Source organism: Tripterygium wilfordii, chromosome 4 (genome assembly GCF_013401445.1).
Source record: "Tripterygium wilfordii isolate XIE 37 chromosome 4, ASM1340144v1, whole genome shotgun sequence".
Lineage (NCBI taxonomy): Eukaryota > Viridiplantae > Streptophyta > Magnoliopsida > Celastrales > Celastraceae > Tripterygium > Tripterygium wilfordii.
In genome coordinates this window covers 3846049-3863689 of record NC_052235.1, presented here as the reverse complement: position 1 = coordinate 3863689, position 17641 = coordinate 3846049, and the positions used below count along the sequence as shown (strand labels likewise).

General features: G+C 38.2%; 4 protein-coding genes across 10 annotated transcripts; 1 reads left to right on the top strand and 3 right to left on the bottom strand.

Moving 5' to 3' along the window:
• The first annotated feature begins 2380 nt into the window (after positions 1–2380).
• Positions 2381–7769, top strand: LOC119997104 (pentatricopeptide repeat-containing protein At3g42630). Of its 7 annotated transcripts, none has more exons than XM_038843907.1 (5): positions 2381–2572; positions 3105–4386; positions 4495–4618; positions 6638–6752; positions 7187–7323. In XM_038843907.1, the coding sequence occupies exons 1-2, from the start codon at positions 2447–2449 to the stop codon at positions 4260–4262; spliced, it is 1284 nt and encodes a 427-aa protein (XP_038699835.1). In that variant the 5' UTR covers positions 2381–2446; the 3' UTR covers positions 4263–4386; positions 4495–4618; positions 6638–6752; positions 7187–7323. The 7 variants fall into 7 exon arrangements, with proteins under 7 accessions (XP_038699835.1, XP_038699834.1, XP_038699839.1 ...); XM_038843906.1 differs by lacking the exon at positions 7187–7323 and adding an exon at positions 6842–6983; XM_038843911.1 differs by lacking the exons at positions 6638–6752; positions 7187–7323 and adding an exon at positions 7653–7769.
• LOC119996807 (U-box domain-containing protein 35-like) lies at positions 5214–9423 on the bottom strand. Its single transcript, XM_038843602.1, has 8 exons — positions 9123–9423; positions 8890–9011; positions 8108–8229; positions 7716–7980; positions 7215–7532; positions 6845–6946; positions 6294–6722; positions 5214–6117 (listed from the first exon to the last, which is right to left on the bottom strand). The coding sequence occupies exons 1-8, from the start codon at positions 9406–9408 to the stop codon at positions 5230–5232; spliced, it is 2532 nt and encodes an 843-aa protein (XP_038699530.1). The 5' UTR covers positions 9409–9423; the 3' UTR covers positions 5214–5229.
• A 1163-nt stretch (positions 9424–10586) lies between these two features.
• Positions 10587–13633, bottom strand: LOC119996102 (pollen receptor-like kinase 1). Its single transcript, XM_038842619.1, has 3 exons — positions 12487–13633; positions 11615–12280; positions 10587–11519 (listed from the first exon to the last, which is right to left on the bottom strand). Exons 1-3 carry the CDS (start codon positions 13283–13285, stop codon positions 10849–10851), a joined length of 2136 nt encoding a protein of 711 aa, XP_038698547.1. The 5' UTR covers positions 13286–13633; the 3' UTR covers positions 10587–10848.
• A 191-nt stretch (positions 13634–13824) lies between these two features.
• On the bottom strand, positions 13825–17607 carry LOC119996103 (protein APEM9-like). Its single transcript, XM_038842620.1, has 6 exons — positions 17486–17607; positions 17212–17376; positions 16825–16902; positions 15812–16097; positions 15031–15386; positions 13825–14304 (listed from the first exon to the last, which is right to left on the bottom strand). The coding sequence occupies exons 1-6, from the start codon at positions 17542–17544 to the stop codon at positions 14175–14177; spliced, it is 1074 nt and encodes a 357-aa protein (XP_038698548.1). The 5' UTR covers positions 17545–17607; the 3' UTR covers positions 13825–14174.
• Between the last annotated feature and the right edge of the window lie 34 nt (positions 17608–17641).

Sequence of the window (17641 nt, the reverse complement as noted above, 5' to 3'; positions counted from 1 at the left end):
ATATTTAGCTATTTTTTCCAGTTGTGCAGCAAATTCTAGTGATATTTCGATCAAAACTTCACTAGAATTTGTGCACAACTTGATAAAATAGCAAAATGAATATTGCTGCTTCATCCAAATCAATCGCTGTTTGTAACAAGCAACTTCTTCTATTTTGATTTGCGATGAACCCACTAGTAATGAGGGGGTATATATATATAGGAGATAGTTAGGAGAATAAATAGACAAATAAAGAAATCAATAGTTTTAAGGAAATTTAATATTCAAATAGCATTACACATATTGGGTAAATAAATTTATTGGCAAAATTAATAAGATATAGCATAATTTTGATTAAAAATGTAATAAAATAATTTTAAAATGGAAAGTGCAAATCCGCGAGGTTAAACGCGGCTTTCTTTTTGTAATACCGGGACCCAAAAATACCAAAATTGGTTGAATTGAGTTGACGCAAATTTTTTTGTAATATCGGGATTCAAAAATATCAAAATTGGCAAATTTGAGTAGACGCGGGTTTTTTTTTTTGGTAATATCGGGATCAAAAAATACCAAAATTGGTTAAATTGATTTGACACGGTTTCTTTTTGTAATACCGGAACCCAAAAATATCAAAATTGGTTGAATTGAGTTGATGCGATTTTCTTTTTGTGATACCGGGATCCAAAAATACCAAAATTGATAAAATTGAGTAGACGCGGGTTTTTTTTTGTGGTAATATTGGGATCAAAAAATACCAAAATTGGTTAAATTGATTTGATACGGTTTTCTTTTTGTAATACCGGTACCCAAAAATACCAAAATTGATTGAATTGAGTTGATGCGGTTTTCTTTTTGTAATACCGGGATCCAAAAATACCAAAATTGGTAAAATTGAGTTGACACGATTTTGAAGGTACTGGTTTTGGAATACCACGAGTTAGGCTCGAGAATTTAAAAATATTAAAACAAATTGAGGAAAACTAAATTATAATTTTGGATTCGAAAATGACAAGAATCAGGTTTTAAATCGCTTTCATCAATGCAATTTGATTGAAAAGAAATAATAAGTTAAATTTTTTTACGCATTTTCAACTTTGAGTTACCAAATTTTGGACACATTCCAGCGGCTATCTTCACTGGGCTTTGGGTTCTTTTGTCTTATTCCATTGAAGATGTGCTGCCATGTTATTGGGCTCAAGTTTTAATGTCTTTTCATTGCGGGCCTTTTATTTGATAATACTTCATGGGTTTGAGCCGTAAAAATCAGAGGCTCGATAACCCCCGGGCCTAGCATTTTGCGGTTAACACAGAGCGGGCCTTGCGAGTTGAAGGGAGGCGTCCCGTGCTTAAACGGGCCAACAATAGACTAGGCCCGTATTTTGTAGAAAAAGAGGTCCAATCCTGTCAGACCGCGACGGGCTGGGCCGGTTTCAATAACATTGGTTCGAAAATTTTTATCTACATACCATAAAAACACTATCTTTACACCATTTTTGAACATCATTATAAGTTTACACCAAAAAATTACAAATCTACACATAAAATTATAATGAAAAGACTACTATACCCTTGATGAAAAAACGAATTATCAGCAAAACTTATCTGGGTATCGCAATTAAATGAAAAAATGACTTCTTTTCATCTTGAACATATTCCTCTTCTTCCCCCACCTTCCAAACAGCATAATAAAACCTTGAATTCTCAAAAACTCAACTATTGTGGGCGTCTCAGAATTTGAGATTGAATTGCGAAAGTTGTTGTTCTCCCTAACTCTTTCTCTAAATTTTTCTCATTCTATTGTCATTCAACCGAAATCCATATGTTCTTTTGGATTGGTGTCTCCACAAGTATCTTGAAAGCCTCAACCTCTCACAAACTCCTCGTGCGTGCCATGATTGAGTCCTGATAGAGCTTTAACTTATGAGCTTGAACTTGCTTCGAGTATATTTTCTCATATCCCTTCACTTTCTCATCATCCAAACACCAAGATTAAGGTTGGAGGATTCTTAAGGGTTCTCATTTAAGGTCTTGAAAACTGGCACCAGGTTCCGTCCTAAGCCTTGTCTTCAATCAGAAACTGTAATCGATGATGGATTGGATTCAAAAGAGAGCTGGCGAATTGGCTTGAAATAACATGGATATCTTAAAACCTATCATTCTTGGATTAAGGGTTAATATGTCATTGTATACAATGATAATTTATATAAATTATAAAAAAAATAAAAAGTGATGTAAAGATAGTAGAATTATAAAAAAATAAAAAGTGATGTAAAGATAGTAGATTAATGGTTTGTAAATAAAATTTCCCCACTGGTTCATATATCATTGGATTCATTTTTTTATTTAATATATATATATTTATGAATTCGAAACAATCCTAATTAATTGATATAGTTCAAAGTCGACAATTATTCTCTCGAAAATAAGTAGCTTGTTTTGTGCAAGAATCGATCCTCCCGAATTGGTAATGTCGTGCGTCGCACTTTCAATTCCGAAGACCCCAGGATTGAGGAAGGATGTCGGGGCTCCGCTACCTATTGGGTCTCGCCGCCGCCGCGATGTGCGGCTCAATAAATCGTTAACGACTCCAGAGGTACACCGATTTGGCTCAAGATAAAGTTATAGTTTTTGTTCCTGTTTTAGTTATAATGACTGAACAATTGTTTTCAAAGAATCCTAGGAAAACAAAGAGTATTTCTTTTTGGTTTTGTTGTGAAATTGTTGAACCACAGTATTACCCAGCTGTGTTTTAGATGTTTTTGGGCTGGGGCTGTTGAATGATATAATTTCTTGAATTTCGATTTGGGTTCTTCAAGGATGGGATATTTTCAGGATTTATCAGGAGAGGAAGATAAAAAAAAGAAAGAAAAAGAAGCTGAAGTGGAGGGGAAAGAGAGATAAACTTGGCTCACTAAGGCATGCTAGGAGTCTCACATAGAACAAACTTTGATACACTTCTGCATATTTTACTGAGAAATTATGTTTCAACACAGTCTCTTGGTTGTCACTAAAATGCTTGCTTTTATGGATGAGAAATAAACTCTATGCTGATAGAGAAATGTGCAAGTCTTCTTAATCTTATTAAAGAAAGTTCTTTCTTATGAGTAAGCAAGTTCTTTGTGCAGATATTCTGTCAGCAGAAGCCAGAAAGCAATGTTTCTGGAGGAGACACTTTTGTTGATTGTTCTTCATTAATACAAAACCTAAGTAGGAAAAGAATGCCCCATCTAGCTCAGCAGCTTTTACTAGAGGTGAAATCTGAAGGTTTTCTGCCTAACAAGAATTCACTGTCTGCTTTGATTCTCTGTTATGCTGACAATGGCCTTTTACCCCAAGCACAAGCAGTTTGGGATGAAATGTTAAATAGTTCTTTTGTTCCCAATGTTCGACTAGTTTCGCAAATATTTGATGCTTATGGGAAAATGGGGTGTTTTGATGAAATAAACAACATTGTGGATCAATTAAGTTTGAGGTATCCCAACTTGTTGCCTAAGGTTTACTCACTGGCTATCTCTTGCTATGGGAAGTTGGGAAAGCTTAGGTTAATGGAGGAAACTCTGAAGAAGATGGTTTCAAGGGGCTTTATGGTAGATTCTGCCACTGGAAATGATTTTATTCGATACTATAGCATTTTTGGCTCTTTGGCGGAGATGGAAACCGCTTATCACCGTCTTAAAGGATCAAGACATCTAATAGAGGAAGAAGGAATCAGGGCGATGTCATTTGCGTATATAAAGGAAAGGAAATTCTATGAGTTGGGTGAGTTCCTTCGAGAAGTTGGTCTTCGTAGAAAAAATGTTGGTAACCTTTTATGGAATCTTCTACTGCTATCCTATGCTGCCAATTTCAAAATGAAGAGTTTGCAAAGGGAGTTTCTCAGCATGTTGGAAGCTGGTTTCCAGCCCGATCGCACTACATTTAATATACGAGCTGTGGCTTTTTCAAAAATGTCTTTGTTCTGGGATCTCCATCTTTGTCTTGAACACATGAGATGTGAAAAAGTTGTTCCTGACCTCGTGACTTATGGTTGTCTTGTCGATGCATACCTCGATAAAAGAAAAGCAAGAAATTTGGACTTCGTTATAAACAAAATGAACTTGGATGATCCTCCATTAGTTTTGACAGATCCATTTGTGTTTGAAGTTTTGGGCAAGGGAGAATTCCACTTGAGCGCAGAGGCATTTATGGAGTTTAAGAGGCAACGAGGCTGGACTTACCGTGAGCTTATTGCAGTATATCTCAAGAAACAGTACCGAAGGGACCAGATCTTTTGGAATTATTGATTCTTAAGTCAATTCTGAAGCAAAAGAGCTTAGTTTCAACAAAGAGCTTCCAGCTATCACTACGTCCATCCAATAAATATGGTCATTTTTGCCAAAGAGCTACATCCTTCTAGATATTCCATGGGTACATACAAACCATTTTTTTTATTTGCTAAACCGCAATTACTTATTCCAAGTCGATGACTAAAATGTTTCTCTGATGTTCTTGGCGTTAAATGGCTGTCTTTTTCAGGTCAAAAGTGATACTTAAATTTTGACGGGGAAAATTGTCAGCGTCGTGTTGTACACGGAGCCTACTTGAAGTGATTGCAGCCGGACTCATTAGTGAAGAAAACTGCACTGTGCAAATAATCAAGGTACGAAATTTGTGTGAATATCTAGCTTTTGAGAGTTATAGCAGTTAAAGTCACTCAATGGAAATGTTCGCCTTTGGGATGAAGATTGATGAGTAGGCACTTGAGCATGGAACTGATGAGATTCGTGGGAACATGGAACTGTATGCGGTTGATACCTTGATTGTCTTTTTCTTCTTCATTATTTTTGGCATTTCCTTATATTTAGATCATTTTTTTTGTTTCCCTTGTACACTCCATGATTATAATGCTTGCGCATCCAAATTCTTAACCACCAGTGTATTTAAATCAGGAGATGCATGTGATTCCATGTAGCATGTAATTCTAGACATGCTTTTCCAAATGAAAGTGTTTCATTCTATGTTTCTACCAAACATATAGAGTATGAAAAGACTAGCCAAACAATTTGATAAACCATATGCTTCCAAAACCAATATACAGAGCTCATATTCAGGTTTGTCTTTCATTAAGTAAAACAAAGCTCAAGTTACCTCTGCAGTTTGAATTTTTTTCTTTAGTTAGAATTTGTCATTATTCAACCAGTATTTCATGCCCTTTCTGCATAAGATGACGTGCTTGAGCGGCTTGAGTTTCCAGATTGTATCTGCTGGGGATCACTTAGAAGGTGCTGAAAAAAACAGAAAGAAAGTTCTCAAAACTTCAGAGGCTACCCAAGATGTATGATTCAATTGGAGAAAGAAATATTGATAGATAATTTGTAAGAATGAACTTATTCTGTTTACCTGAACTGTGGAAATTTGGCTGTGATTTGGAGAGGGTCCTGGACTGCCACAAAACATGAAGGGGGGATTGCTCTCTTCAGCAAGTGCTCTCAACCTGTTAAGCTCAGGAAGCACAACTTTTCCAAGGTCTGGTCTGTCCTTGCGCCTCAGTTCTGCACACTGAAGAGCTAATTTGGCAAACTTTAAGGCCTCTTCAACTGGCCAGTCAGTAACAGCTTGGTCGAGGATCTCAGGGAAGGTACCCTTTTCAATAGCCCGTTGCACATGGTGTGTTAAACCCATTGGTGGCTTTGTCGTTATTATTTGTAGAAGCATGATCCCCAGTGAGTAAATATCAGATTTTATTCCAAGCATGCCAGTCTGTTGATACTCTGGGTCTATGTAGCAGAAGGTTCCAGCTGTTGATGTCATGCGATACTGAGTTACAGTGTTGGCAACAGATGGGGGAACAAGCCTGGCTAAGCCAACATCACTGATCTTGCTAACAAAGTTCCGATCAAGCAAAATGTTGCCAGGTTTAAGATCCCGGTGCACAAGTGGTTCAGGCTTTGTCTGGTGAAGGAACAGCAAACCAGTGCCAATCTCTGCGGCGATTCGGAATCTCAGTTGCCAAGGAAGAACCGGTGTGTTACCTCGTCGGAATAGACGGTCATCTAAGCTTCCATTAGCCATATACTCATACACTAGACAACCATACTCTGGGCAGGCTCCAAGCAGTAGAACCATGTTTGGATGCCGTATGCAGCTTAGCACTTCAACCTGAATGAGAGTAGTCGGAAAATACAGACCTTTAGAAACAAAGCGTAGAAGCAGATCATTTTGGGATTTCATTACTTGCGGTGGCGTTATAGGCAACCGTTCTTACTTTATATCCTTATGAAAAAAAAAAATCGAAAGTTCAAGCTGGTTTGCTACAAATGAATAAAGTTTGAAACCTCTTGTTGAAATTGTGACTGTCCTTGAGCTGCATCAGGGCGTAGAACTTTAATGGCAACTGGTGTATGATCCAGTTCAGTCTTGTAAACTGGACCATAACCTCCTTCACCAATCTTGCGTGCGTCTGAGAAATATTCTGTTGCTTCTTCGATCTCCTCTATTGTGTATTTCCTGTACCTAATGTCATTTTTTGCCAAGCTGCTCATTGCTCTATGCCTCTCCTCGGCTTCTCTCTGAGCTTTCATTTCTGCATTCATTCTTTTTTGTGCTTCCAGTTCTGCAATCCTTTGAGCTGCCTCAGCTGCCTCGATGGCTGCCTTACACTTAGCTTTCTCCTTCTCAGCAAGTGCCAACGCTGCCTCCTCAGCTAGACGCGACTCTTCTAATTTCTGTTCTTCTCTCAATTTCCAGTTGTAAAGCTCCCTAGCCTGAAAAATTTATCCTCACAATTTATCCTGGTACGATTTCTTACTCGAAGGCCACCTTTTTGTGCATAATTTTATTTGTTATAGCTTAGAAATCTACTGAAAATAAATTTACTTGGCAGTACCTTCTCTTTTGCTGTGAGAGCCTCCTTGCAAGCTGAGCTGTACATGTCCATCGTTTGCTTCAGCTCTTGTCTGAGCCTCCTCATCTCAGCTTCCACATCATCCTTTAAAATTAATCATGTATCAGTATGAACGGTCATGTTTCTGTTTAAAGGCATTTCATGCTATATATCCACAGAATGTATATGTTTACGCATATTTTTATACGCTTGAAACAGAGAAAGAAATGTTGATCACAGTTTAACTAGTTGATGCTTCATGAATGCATAGCATATATTCAATGGTAGTAGGCAGCAATTTCTTTATAGTAGCTGTGATTTCTTTTCTTTTCTTTTGGCAATTAGAGGTTATGAGTATGCCCATTTCTGGGACTTCATTGCATACCATGCTCTGTGATGATGAAGACATTCTTCCACTTTCCTGTGAGCTTAAGGAGAAATTGTAAGGTGAAGAAGTCATATCTATTGACTTGTTGCCCGAGTATGACGAAGCAAAGCTTCTGTCATCGAAGTCTGAGCTGATTGAAAGCCGAGAAGCCATTCCAGATTCCGTAGGATCATAGAAAGATGAGCGATCAGTGCTTGGCCTTCCACTACTCACAAATGATATGTCAGAATCTGGTGTGGAGAGCTCATATGATTTCGTGATTGAAGCTCTACCTCTGTTGAATGGTGACCTGTTCCATTGGTTTTAAGATGGTTTTAATCAGATTTTACGATATCAAATCAGCGATTCAGGTGTTGAAACTGAATTTTCTAACACCATCTACTAGAAGTCTAGAATTTACTTGATTTCCATGTCTTCATGCAGGCTGCGGGGTGTACGTTGTGTCTTCTCTGACGCTGTAACAAGATGAGATTAAATTTGATGAGCAATGACAAAACCCAGGTGAAGTGAGAAACTGCAAAATTCCATGACCAAAGAAAGCTGACCAAATGAGCCTCTGGGTGGTTGGCTTCGGATGATATTTGCTTCAATTGGATCAGCAGCAGTAATCTGATTGCGAGGAGGTCTTGTGGGAGGTGGACCAGTCGCTGATTTCACAGATGAAATCTTTCCTTTCGATATGACATATACAGTGCAGAAGTCTGGTGATGCTTTCGACACAGTAGAAGGGACATCCGTAGTCTTGAATCTTCTGCAAGAAATGATTTTTTTTTAAAAGAAAAATTACATCTCTTGGAAAGATGTTTAGTGTATCTTCTGCAAATCTGTTGAAACCTTTGATAGTATTTTGTGCTGGGAAATTGACAGAGGCAATTTACCTTACAAGGCCCCCCCTTGACGGTGCGCCGAGCACCAAAATCTCAATCGAATAGGTAGAAACATAGTCAATCAGTACTTTGGCTATATCCATGTCTTCAAGTATGATTTCATTACATTTGATCTGTTGCAAAGAAACACTAATTAACATGGAAAAGCCCAATTATCCAGTATTTATTGTAAGAACATTTGAATCTAGGGATGTTAAAAATATCCGTACTTGATTGGTGCCTGCATGACCCGTCCCAAATAAGACTGATAGGCCATGTTAGTTAACTAGTCGGGACGGATATGGATATTTTTATTGGGGAAATAACGGGTACCGGTATGTGAAGGGGTTTGTCGAAATCCAACCCGGCACCCGTATACCTTATTATTTATAATACATATGTATTATATAAAGGTGTGGGGATTCCACGCACCAACGGGTATAGGGATGGGTGAAGAATAAAATACCCAACGAGGATGGGTAATGATGTTTCTAACGGGTATGGGAACGGGTTGAAAGGTTCTCGCCCCATTGACATCCCTGCTTGAATTAGAGATGGTCTGATTTTTCCTTTTTCAAGTGCAGGAAAGAAAATGAAAAAGGGAGCATAAGCGATATCCTTTCTCGTGCAGAAGCAACGGAATGAAATAAATATTTCCCTTGCTTGATTCTCTCGCTGTAATTTGATGTTTTTGGCAACCCAAACCCATCTTTTTGACATCCCTATTTGTTTTGAATCAGAGATGTTCTGATTTTTCGTGCAGGAAAGAAAATAAAAAAGGGAGCATAACTGACATCTTTTCTCGTGCAGAAACAACGGAATGGAAGAAATATTTCCCTTGCTTGATTTTCTAGCTGTAATTTGATGTTTTTGGCAACATCATCATTGGCATCAGAGATGGAAACATGATTCCCCGCTGCATATGGCAAAATGTTGAATTCTCAGAAACCAACCAATGATTCAAGAAATACTTGTGTTACCATGAAGAAGAAGAAGAAGCTGCAGAAATAAATAGAGAAGATGTTACATGGGACGCCGCCGGATGGTGTTTGTTTGACATGGAGAAGAGTCAATGATTGGCCTCTGGAGAGAAGATGATCAACAGCCCATTTGAGGGCATATTGGCTTCCTTTGTCCTTGTCAATTGCCACTGCAACATTGTCTTCCTTCTTCTCTCCATTCTTTCTTGCCATCTCCCTCTCCCTCTCCCGCTCTCTCTCCCCCACACCAAGCAAGACGAAACAAAGAGTTTCTATATATTTAGATGATGCAACCCAAAACAGAGGGATATAATGTCCAATCCTTGCATGCATGATTGTTTTCAACAGAATGTCCAACTACGGTTACATTGGAGGTTTCCAAAATTAGCCTCTCCTCTCCTGATCTTTCATTGACTCATATATCCGCGTTAGTTTCTCTGTTGAATTTTTTCTTTCTTTTTTTTTTTTTTTTTTATCTAATTGAGTTACTATTGTGTGATTAAGATGGAAAAAAGAAATTCCAATGCATTATTTAAGGGCATTATTTAAGGGTCAGGGTTCAAATCTTGAAAACAGCCTCTTCCACGACTCGTCATTCCCCAACCGAACATCTATGTATATATAGTTTAATCTTGAATTAATATCCTTGGATTGGCATATGAAAAACAATTGCTTAGGAAAATGAAAAACAATTGCTTAGGAAAAACTATGAAAGAAATTGTAGGATATCATCTTTCACAAATATTTCAAACACTAACTATTTGACAGACTATTATTTGGATTTATTTAAGGTAATAGAATTTTAGTTGAGCCACTTTTAAAAATTTCTTTTTTATTGTTTTTTATTTAGCATAATATGTCACGTATGAGTTCTAAATATTGTTTTTTTTTGCTAGAAGTATAGCTAAAGAGTATATAATATTTGTGAGAATATCGTGCCTCTTGTTTGTTTTTTCTTCTTTCTTTTTGAAGATACCTATTATGAGAGGAAATGGAGATGGCGATGATCTTTTTACAGCCGGCGGTTCTCAAACCACCAGTCATTACATATTTACATTGAACACTATTATGACTCATATATACTACATCGGTTGGGTAAGTTCCAAACGAATGGTTTATATGGGTAAGTCCACCACCTTACATGTTACTCATGGAGAAAGAAGGCGTGCCGACTTGATTTATCCACGGAATCAGAAAACCCAAAACGGACAATATCATTGATATGTGTAGGATGAAATTTCTGATAAACACTTCATTTTCATGTATCAATTCTAGTATTTATAGTTGCTTGGCCTTTCATTTCCAAGGAGGAGCGCGGAAATTAGTATAGTTACCCCCTCTTACTTGTCATTTTAGTTTACCTTATGTGCTGCAAGTTCTAAAAGAAGTGCAGAAACTGAAAGAGTCTACATAAAGAAAGCAGAAGTTCTAACAACTTGTACAAACTTTGATTCTATTTTGCTGTCAAAAATGTTTGTTTTTTTTTTGAAATGGGTAGGGCTAATCCACCTTCAAATGGTTCTATATGCAAGATATAATAATATAACTCATATCATTATGTCCAGAGTGAAAGATAGTGAGAGATGGAGGGAGAGACAATTATACAAGAGAAGTCCCATACACTGTTTTAATTCATCTCAACTGCTAACTTTCACTCTAAACAAGTAACATTCCCTGAAAATCCTCCTTCATACCCTTCAAGGTCCCCCTGGCCCTGTAGAAGAATAAAGCTGATTTGATCTAATGCTTAATGAATTTGTATTAAATCATGAATCAAGAGAAATTGAAATCATCAGAAAATCTTCTTGAAGACTTTATCTCCCCATGGTCACTAGCACATGAGGAGAAGAAATCGTCGTCACCGTCTCTCTCTTTTATCTCCTCAATCCTCTCCATAGCCTCCTTCATGTTCAGTCTCTTCTCCACATCCCCTTCACAGCATGCCAATGCTATCTTCAATAGTTTGATCATTTCTCCTTCGCTTGCCTTTGAAGCTAATAGATCTCTATCAAACACTTCACTTGTAGGCTCTTGATCTCCAACAACTGAGGTCACCCAAGTTGCCAAATCCTCTTGATCACTTCCTTTGCCTTGTTGTAAGAAGTTTGAAGGGAGTTTTCCTGTTAAGATTTCTAGTATCAACATCCCCAGACTCCATACATCGGTCTTCTTTGTAACGCGCCCATATTGAGAGTACTCAGGGGATTTGTATGCCACCATTAGCGCTTGAGCACTCTCTTGGTTGATCACTGGGATTAGTCCGTAGTCGGTGAGCTGAGGCTCCAAGGAGTTGTTTAGCAGAACGTTTGACGATTTAAGGTGGCCGTGTGCCGCAATCACACTAGGAAGCTCTTTGTAGAGGTATGCAAGGCCCCTGGCTACTCCTTTGACAATCTTTAGTCTTGATGGCCAATCAAGGCTTGGCCAACCTAGCGCTTGGTGGCCTGAAATCGTAGAAGAATTAGACTGTCAAAACACGAAATCAAAAACCATTAATGACAGATAGACTGATGAATGTGTGTCAAAAGAATAAGCATACCATGAAGACTAACAGCCAAGCTGCCATGCTCAACATGGTCAGAAACCAAGAGCTTCTCTTCCTTTCTATAATAATAAGCCACAAGAGGAAGCAAGTTAGGGTGTTGTAACCGGCCTAGCCTCCTCATGTGCTCTTGAAACTCTTCTCTTCCAACATTGTTCATTTGCTTAAACCGCTTAACCACCATGACTGGTCCAGTCAAGAGACCTGCTCTGTAAGAGGAACCAAAGCAACCACTACCAAGTATCTCAGCTGAGGCCTTTAACAAGTCTTGCAAATCAAACCTCTCTCTGTCATCCCTCACAAAAGACAATTTCGCTCCATCGCCCTTCTTGCTGCCTCCAAGCGAGTGCTCTGGAGAGCCTTGTGAGGCTTGGTCTGAGTCCCTAATACCTGATTTCTTCTGAAGGTTTGATGTTGGTGTTGTCTCTATTGATTGGGAGGCTCGGTTTCTTCGGCGAAGGATGACTATGGCTGCAATGATGGCAGCTAGTGCAACCGCAACAACAATTGTCAATATCACAATTGTGACAATGCCAGAAGGCTTCTTGTTGTCGGACTCGGTGCCAGAACCAGAATCGGCAGGGGATGAACTCGAGCTCGGGCCAGGGTTAGATGTGGCCGGACTACATGCACTCAATGGCCCTCCACACAGACCTTGATTGCCTGCTCAGGCAGGGAGAGTAAGATAAGAAGACATATACAACCATATGACATTAATGAACAATCAGGGCTCAAATAACATGGTAGGATTCCCTAGATATGATTTCAACGTCTCGCAATCGATTATTCTGTCAATAGATTCATGTTCCAATAAAGAACAATACATCACGGCAAACAAAATGTTTGAAACAAAGGTGGTGTAAACTCACCAGAAAATGAAGTTATACCCATCTTGCTAAGAGCAGCAGGAATTGGCCCTTCAAGTTGATTGTTTGACACATTGAATGATTGCCATTGCTTCTGCTGAAATTCTGGTAACTTTCCATTGAATTGGTTCCCTTGAAGCCTCAAATCCAATAGCTTAGGCAAGGCAGCCAAAGATGCAGGAATGGCACCCGTAAACGCATTATTCGCTAAATGAAGTTTCTTTAACCAAGGCATGCCCTCAAATGCATTCCCAGGAATCTCCCCTGAAAATTTATTATCAGATAAATAAACTGCCTTTAGTGCGCCAAGTTTATTCAGCTCTAGTGAGGGACCTTCAAATTGATTGTGCATAAAACTCAACGTTCTCAAGTTTGGTAATTGCTTGAGAGTCTCCAAATCTATAGTTCCACCCAATCCCAATCTCTCAAGCTTGATCCCCCCAATGCCACCTTTGTAACACAAGATACCAACCCATTTAGCCTTGTTTCCATCACATGGAGGGGTCTGGTTTGTCCAAGTTGATAAGGCATTGTTGTTAGCAGACAAAGAGGACTTGAATTTGAGGAGGATCTCTGTGTCTGATAAGCCATAACAAGGGTCAAAATGGATCGACAAGACAAGGAAGATAAGAAGAAACAAGGTTGTTGGGTTGATCAGAGCCATGGTGGTTGTGGTGTTTAGGCACGCTGTTGGGGCGGCGTGCGCGCCCTCAGGACGAGAGGCTACAATGTGTTGGTGTTGATGTTTGGGAGGAGGAGGAGGATAAAGCTGTCTGAAAGGGTGGTGAAATTTTGATGGCATAGAAGCAAAGAAAAAAATGACAGAGAGAGAGGAAATAGGGAATAGAGGTTCACAAAACACAAATTGAGAAGGTGAGGAGTTGTGTGGGGGTTGACAAAGTCTTTTGCTTGAGAGATCTCAGGCCTTCCTTACAACTCCCCCTATTCTTTAGCTTCTCTTCTTGGACTCACCTCTTACTTTTCACTCAAAACACCTCACACCCCAACCTACATTTTCCTTCATTTCACAGCTTCAGTTCATCATTGCATTTACAGGCTTGCTTTGTTCCATTCATCAGAAAACCACTCTGTAAATTTCAAGCAGCGACAATGATGATTTAACAGATTCAAAAACAAACATGCCCAGGATTAACATTCCTTAGTTTCCAAAGGTTACATGTCCCACAATTGATATCCACCATGTTTGATGACCCATCGATCTGTTACCGTTACATGATCTAAATATTATCTTAAAACCCAGAGAAGATTAAACCCCACACACAAACTCTGACCTGAAAATGAACAAGAATCCAACATCAGACCCAAATACCATCAATACAATTTCAAGTAACAAATTGTATTCCAATGGTGTGGGTAATCTAACCACAGGAGGAAAATTTTGAAACTACTAAAGGAGATTAGGGTCTCAAATAACCACTGAGACTTTGACTTTTTCATACAGACAATTGAACACAGAATGCACATCTTAAAAATCATCAACGTCTTCAGAGCCTTATCCCAAACATTTTGGGGCTGATTAAACTTTAAGCATCATGACTTAACAAAGGTAAAAATAATGCATGAAAAATAAATGGAACCGATCATCAAATGAAGGTTGTCAATAAGGCCTGTCAGTGCACCATCTACCTCAAGAAAATATAGAAGAAAACTACGTTCTGATAAATACTTCATCAGTGGTTTCCACTTATTGCAGGAGGAAGAGGTTGAACTGCAGCTAAAGGATTCACTTGGTATGAAAATGCCAGATGCCAAAAGTCCACCAAAGCCTTCTTCAAGGACGAAGCTTGCATTGTTACAATCCTGAAACAATAAGGCAATGAAGCTTTGAAACATCAACTATCAATTAAAAAAAAACTCGTGATGTGCCTCTCGCATTTGACAACTATTTCTTAATTCCAACTTCTAATCATAGCCTTTCCATGTAATTCAACTAACAGTGAATGACCTTTTTTTCTTCTTCCATATAATACTTATATGTTGTGTACTAATCCAATATGACGTAGAACTACCCACTCACAATTAACAGGTTCAAAATAGGCACATAATTTAATTCAAATTATCCACAATATTCATCAGTTCTCATAACAGGTAAATACAACATACAAGCGCTCAATCTATTCTTTCCTAATAACTGGAAAGCGGGAGTTATACAGAGATGGAAATTGTGAATTGAGACTGAACGTGGTATGAAACTCAACTGCAGAGCATTTAACAGGACCACACAAGCACACTACATATAAGTAGCCACCAATGGTGGACTCTTCTTATAGCCCAACTACCCCCCATTTCATCATTTTACACTTCAAAGTTGCAAGTAGTAAAGATGTTGCTTCGCCTCAAAAGAGATGGAACTTTTAAGCTAAGCAAGTTATATTTTTTAGTGAAATGATGACAGCATCTCTATGTTCTGACAGCTAGTAACCTCTTATTGCGAAACAAGACAACTAGCTCAAGGGAGTTTGGAAGCTTTTGTGCATCCAAACCCTTGACTTATATGTAGAGATCGGAAACAAGACAACATCTTACCTCTTTAAAGTATCTTGTTTTCTCCAGAAAATGTAAAACACAAGAAAGGTCAAACAGCCAATCATAATCTTGCAATTTGAGACAACCAACCGGACATTGCCAAACTTCAAGGTGATATTACGAAACAACCAGAAACATGGTTCCACTCGTTTGGACAATGTCAAAATTGTTTGTTTCTTGCGATTCTCTCCATTAGCAAGAAAATTGGATTTCAAGGCTTTAGGTGATCCATTTGATGAATTTGCTTCCTTAGGAGAGCGAATGTCACAAATATCTGCTGGCGACGGCGAAGGAGAAGCTTGTGATGCACTGCTGGTTCTCACAGAACACATAGAGTCTAACCTTCTCAGGAGTTCCTGCAAAAAGTACAATAGAATAGTCATATAGCAAGAACATCAACCAAATTGACACACAGAACTCAATCCAGTCAGACAATTTTGAAATGAATATGAAAAAGAAAATTTCCTGCTTACAACGAGCATGGTTTAATAAATGAAAGAAAAGTGAGCTGACAAGACACTAGTTAACAAGCAAGAATCGTGGACCTAAATGATAAATAACATTTCATAATTTAGGGTCTGCATAAGGAGTAAACCACGATGTATTCACAAGGTCGAGTAAAGTGGAACTGAAAATTGCTAACACAACAGTGAAGCCAAATGCTGTAATAAGAATTAGTTATTTTCCAAAGTTTTGGGCACATCTATGACAAAAATATACCACCAAAACCAACACAAATACAGGCCGATAGTTGAAAAATGCACCATGTAACATATCTTGCCTGACGTCTATCCTCTGGTAGTGAAGCTTTCTCAACCCAGGAAATTGCAAGGTCTATATTTTTCAAAACAGTCCCAAGAAGTGTCATAGCATAGATCTCAACAACTTCCAAATAACTATCAACTGCCAAAACAAATTGCCCATCACACTTATTTCTGGAACTGATATTTGCTACTACACCAACAAGAAAATAGTATTCTCCACCCCCATAGCTCCACTTGCTAAGGAAATCTTCTAGAAATTCCCTGACTTCGACAGATGAACCTTCCACAGTCTGAAAACATGCCCTGAAAAACAAAAAATGAAAAAACATTGACACTGATTCTATTTAAGTATAATAATTTACATCATTCTGAATGTCTAACTATTTTTTTAATTTTTTTTTTTGACATTGTTAACTTACCATAGCTTTCATGGAAGCTATATGGGAACATAATCTGCAGTTTAACAGTATTCTCATATCCACACTTCCATAATTTGAAACTTAGAAGGAGGTACACACACAATGACACAAAGCATATATAGGGGAGTTAAATAACATGATGAAACAGTAAAAGTTAGAAGATGCATAAACCAACACTTGCTCATTAGAATAATCACAAACAAGGATCCTATAAAAAGATCTAAGTTGTGCGCACTGGGAAAAAAATTGGAACCTCCCATGCATTTGAATTAAAGATGGTATTCTCATATTTTTCCAGCATTTTCTCCCAAAAAAATCATTTCTTATGTTCAACAAATAGCACATAGTGATGTAATCCTATGAGTCAGCTAAAAGCTACATGAAACACTGCCTATATAGTATATAATGTTGATACCAATGGCAATTCTGACAGTTGATGCAATTATAAAGACAACCACTGGAAGTATTAAAATGAAAACCCAGTAAGATCTAACCGCAGCCAAGCAAAAATCATGAAAACCCTGTAAGGTATCCATTAGATTCTTTCATGCCAAAAGTTCTGGGGAGGGTGAGGAGAAGAGTACAATAACTATTCATGAGAGAAAGATTACCCGGTGACAAGAACTTGAACAGGGATATCTTCAACAGAAACGAACAATCTTTTGAGCTCACTTATAATTTCAGATGCCCTGCCAAAATCCAGAGAGAGTAAAAATGCAGAAACTAACTTCGGATCTTAATCACAATTCCCAAGCGTTTTGCATTCAATTTGATAGCATCCATAATCAAGAATAGAATGAACCGTTTATTCCCATTTATAAAGATTCAAGTACATGTATCTGTGGCATTATTATCAAAGACAGAATTACCCAGTTTTTCTAATTTTTTTTCCTTTATCGGGTATGAAATCATGAATTAAAGACATATTCAAACTATGTGGCAATAGTTTAACAAATGGTGATAGGAACAAGAATAGGTAAAGGCTGGTAGGTACGAACCTGCCAAGTTGGTTCAAGGACTGAACCAGCACCATAGCAGCTGATTCTTCCATCTCTCGAACATCAGCATCGAATTCAAATTCGATGCTGTCACGATTTCTTATTTGCTTCAACAAAGACGAAGCCAAATAAGCTGCTTTCTCGTGCATACAGCAGACAAGGTAGCTGCAATCCATAGAAAGAATAGAAATCAAACACCCACAAACTCTAATTCAAATTAGTAATCATATGTATGCAATTCGTAGCTCATAATGAGAAAAAGACAGTTACTTGCCTCTCAGAACTCTCAATTTCTTCCCAAATTGATGAAGTTAACTCACTCTCTAAACCCATCTGTCTCTCTTTCCACTCTCTTTGTATGAATTGTTGAATGTGCAGAAGAAAAATACAACATTCTTCTCCTCCCTTTTATGTCTTTCTGTTCTCTGCG

Excerpts from the sequence above, each read along its gene's own strand:
- LOC119996103 (XM_038842620.1), bottom strand. The coding sequence starts at position 17,544 with ATGGGTTTAGAGAGTGAGTTAACTTCATCAATTTGGGAAGAAATTGAG. Across the intron at positions 16,903-17,211 it reads TCCTTGAACCAACTTGGCAG|GGCATCTGAAATTATAAGTG; the intron begins GTTCGTACCTAC and ends GGATTTTGGCAG. Across the intron at positions 16,098-16,824 it reads GTTCAAGTTCTTGTCACCGG|GGCATGTTTTCAGACTGTGG; the intron begins GTAATCTTTCTC and ends TTTGTTTTTCAG.
- LOC119997104 (XM_038843911.1), top strand. The coding sequence starts at position 2,447 with ATGTCGTGCGTCGCACTTTCAATTCCGAAGACCCCAGGATTGAGGAAG. Across the intron at positions 2,573-3,104 it reads AATCGTTAACGACTCCAGAG|ATATTCTGTCAGCAGAAGCC; the intron begins GTACACCGATTT and ends TTCTTTGTGCAG.
- LOC119996807 (XM_038843602.1), bottom strand. The coding sequence starts at position 9,408 with ATGCATGCAAGGATTGGACATTATATCCCTCTGTTTTGGGTTGCATCA. Across the intron at positions 7,981-8,107 it reads TCAAGGGGGGGCCTTGTAAG|AAGATTCAAGACTACGGATG; the intron begins GTAAATTGCCTC and ends CATTTCTTGCAG. Across the intron at positions 7,533-7,715 it reads TTCACCTGGGTTTTGTCATT|AACCAATGGAACAGGTCACC; the intron begins GCTCATCAAATT and ends AAACCATCTTAA.
- LOC119996102 (XM_038842619.1), bottom strand. The coding sequence starts at position 13,285 with ATGCCATCAAAATTTCACCACCCTTTCAGACAGCTTTATCCTCCTCCT. Across the intron at positions 12,281-12,486 it reads GGGTATAACTTCATTTTCTG|GCAATCAAGGTCTGTGTGGA; the intron begins GTGAGTTTACAC and ends CTGCCTGAGCAG. Across the intron at positions 11,520-11,614 it reads CTTGGCTGTTAGTCTTCATG|GCCACCAAGCGCTAGGTTGG; the intron begins GTATGCTTATTC and ends CTACGATTTCAG.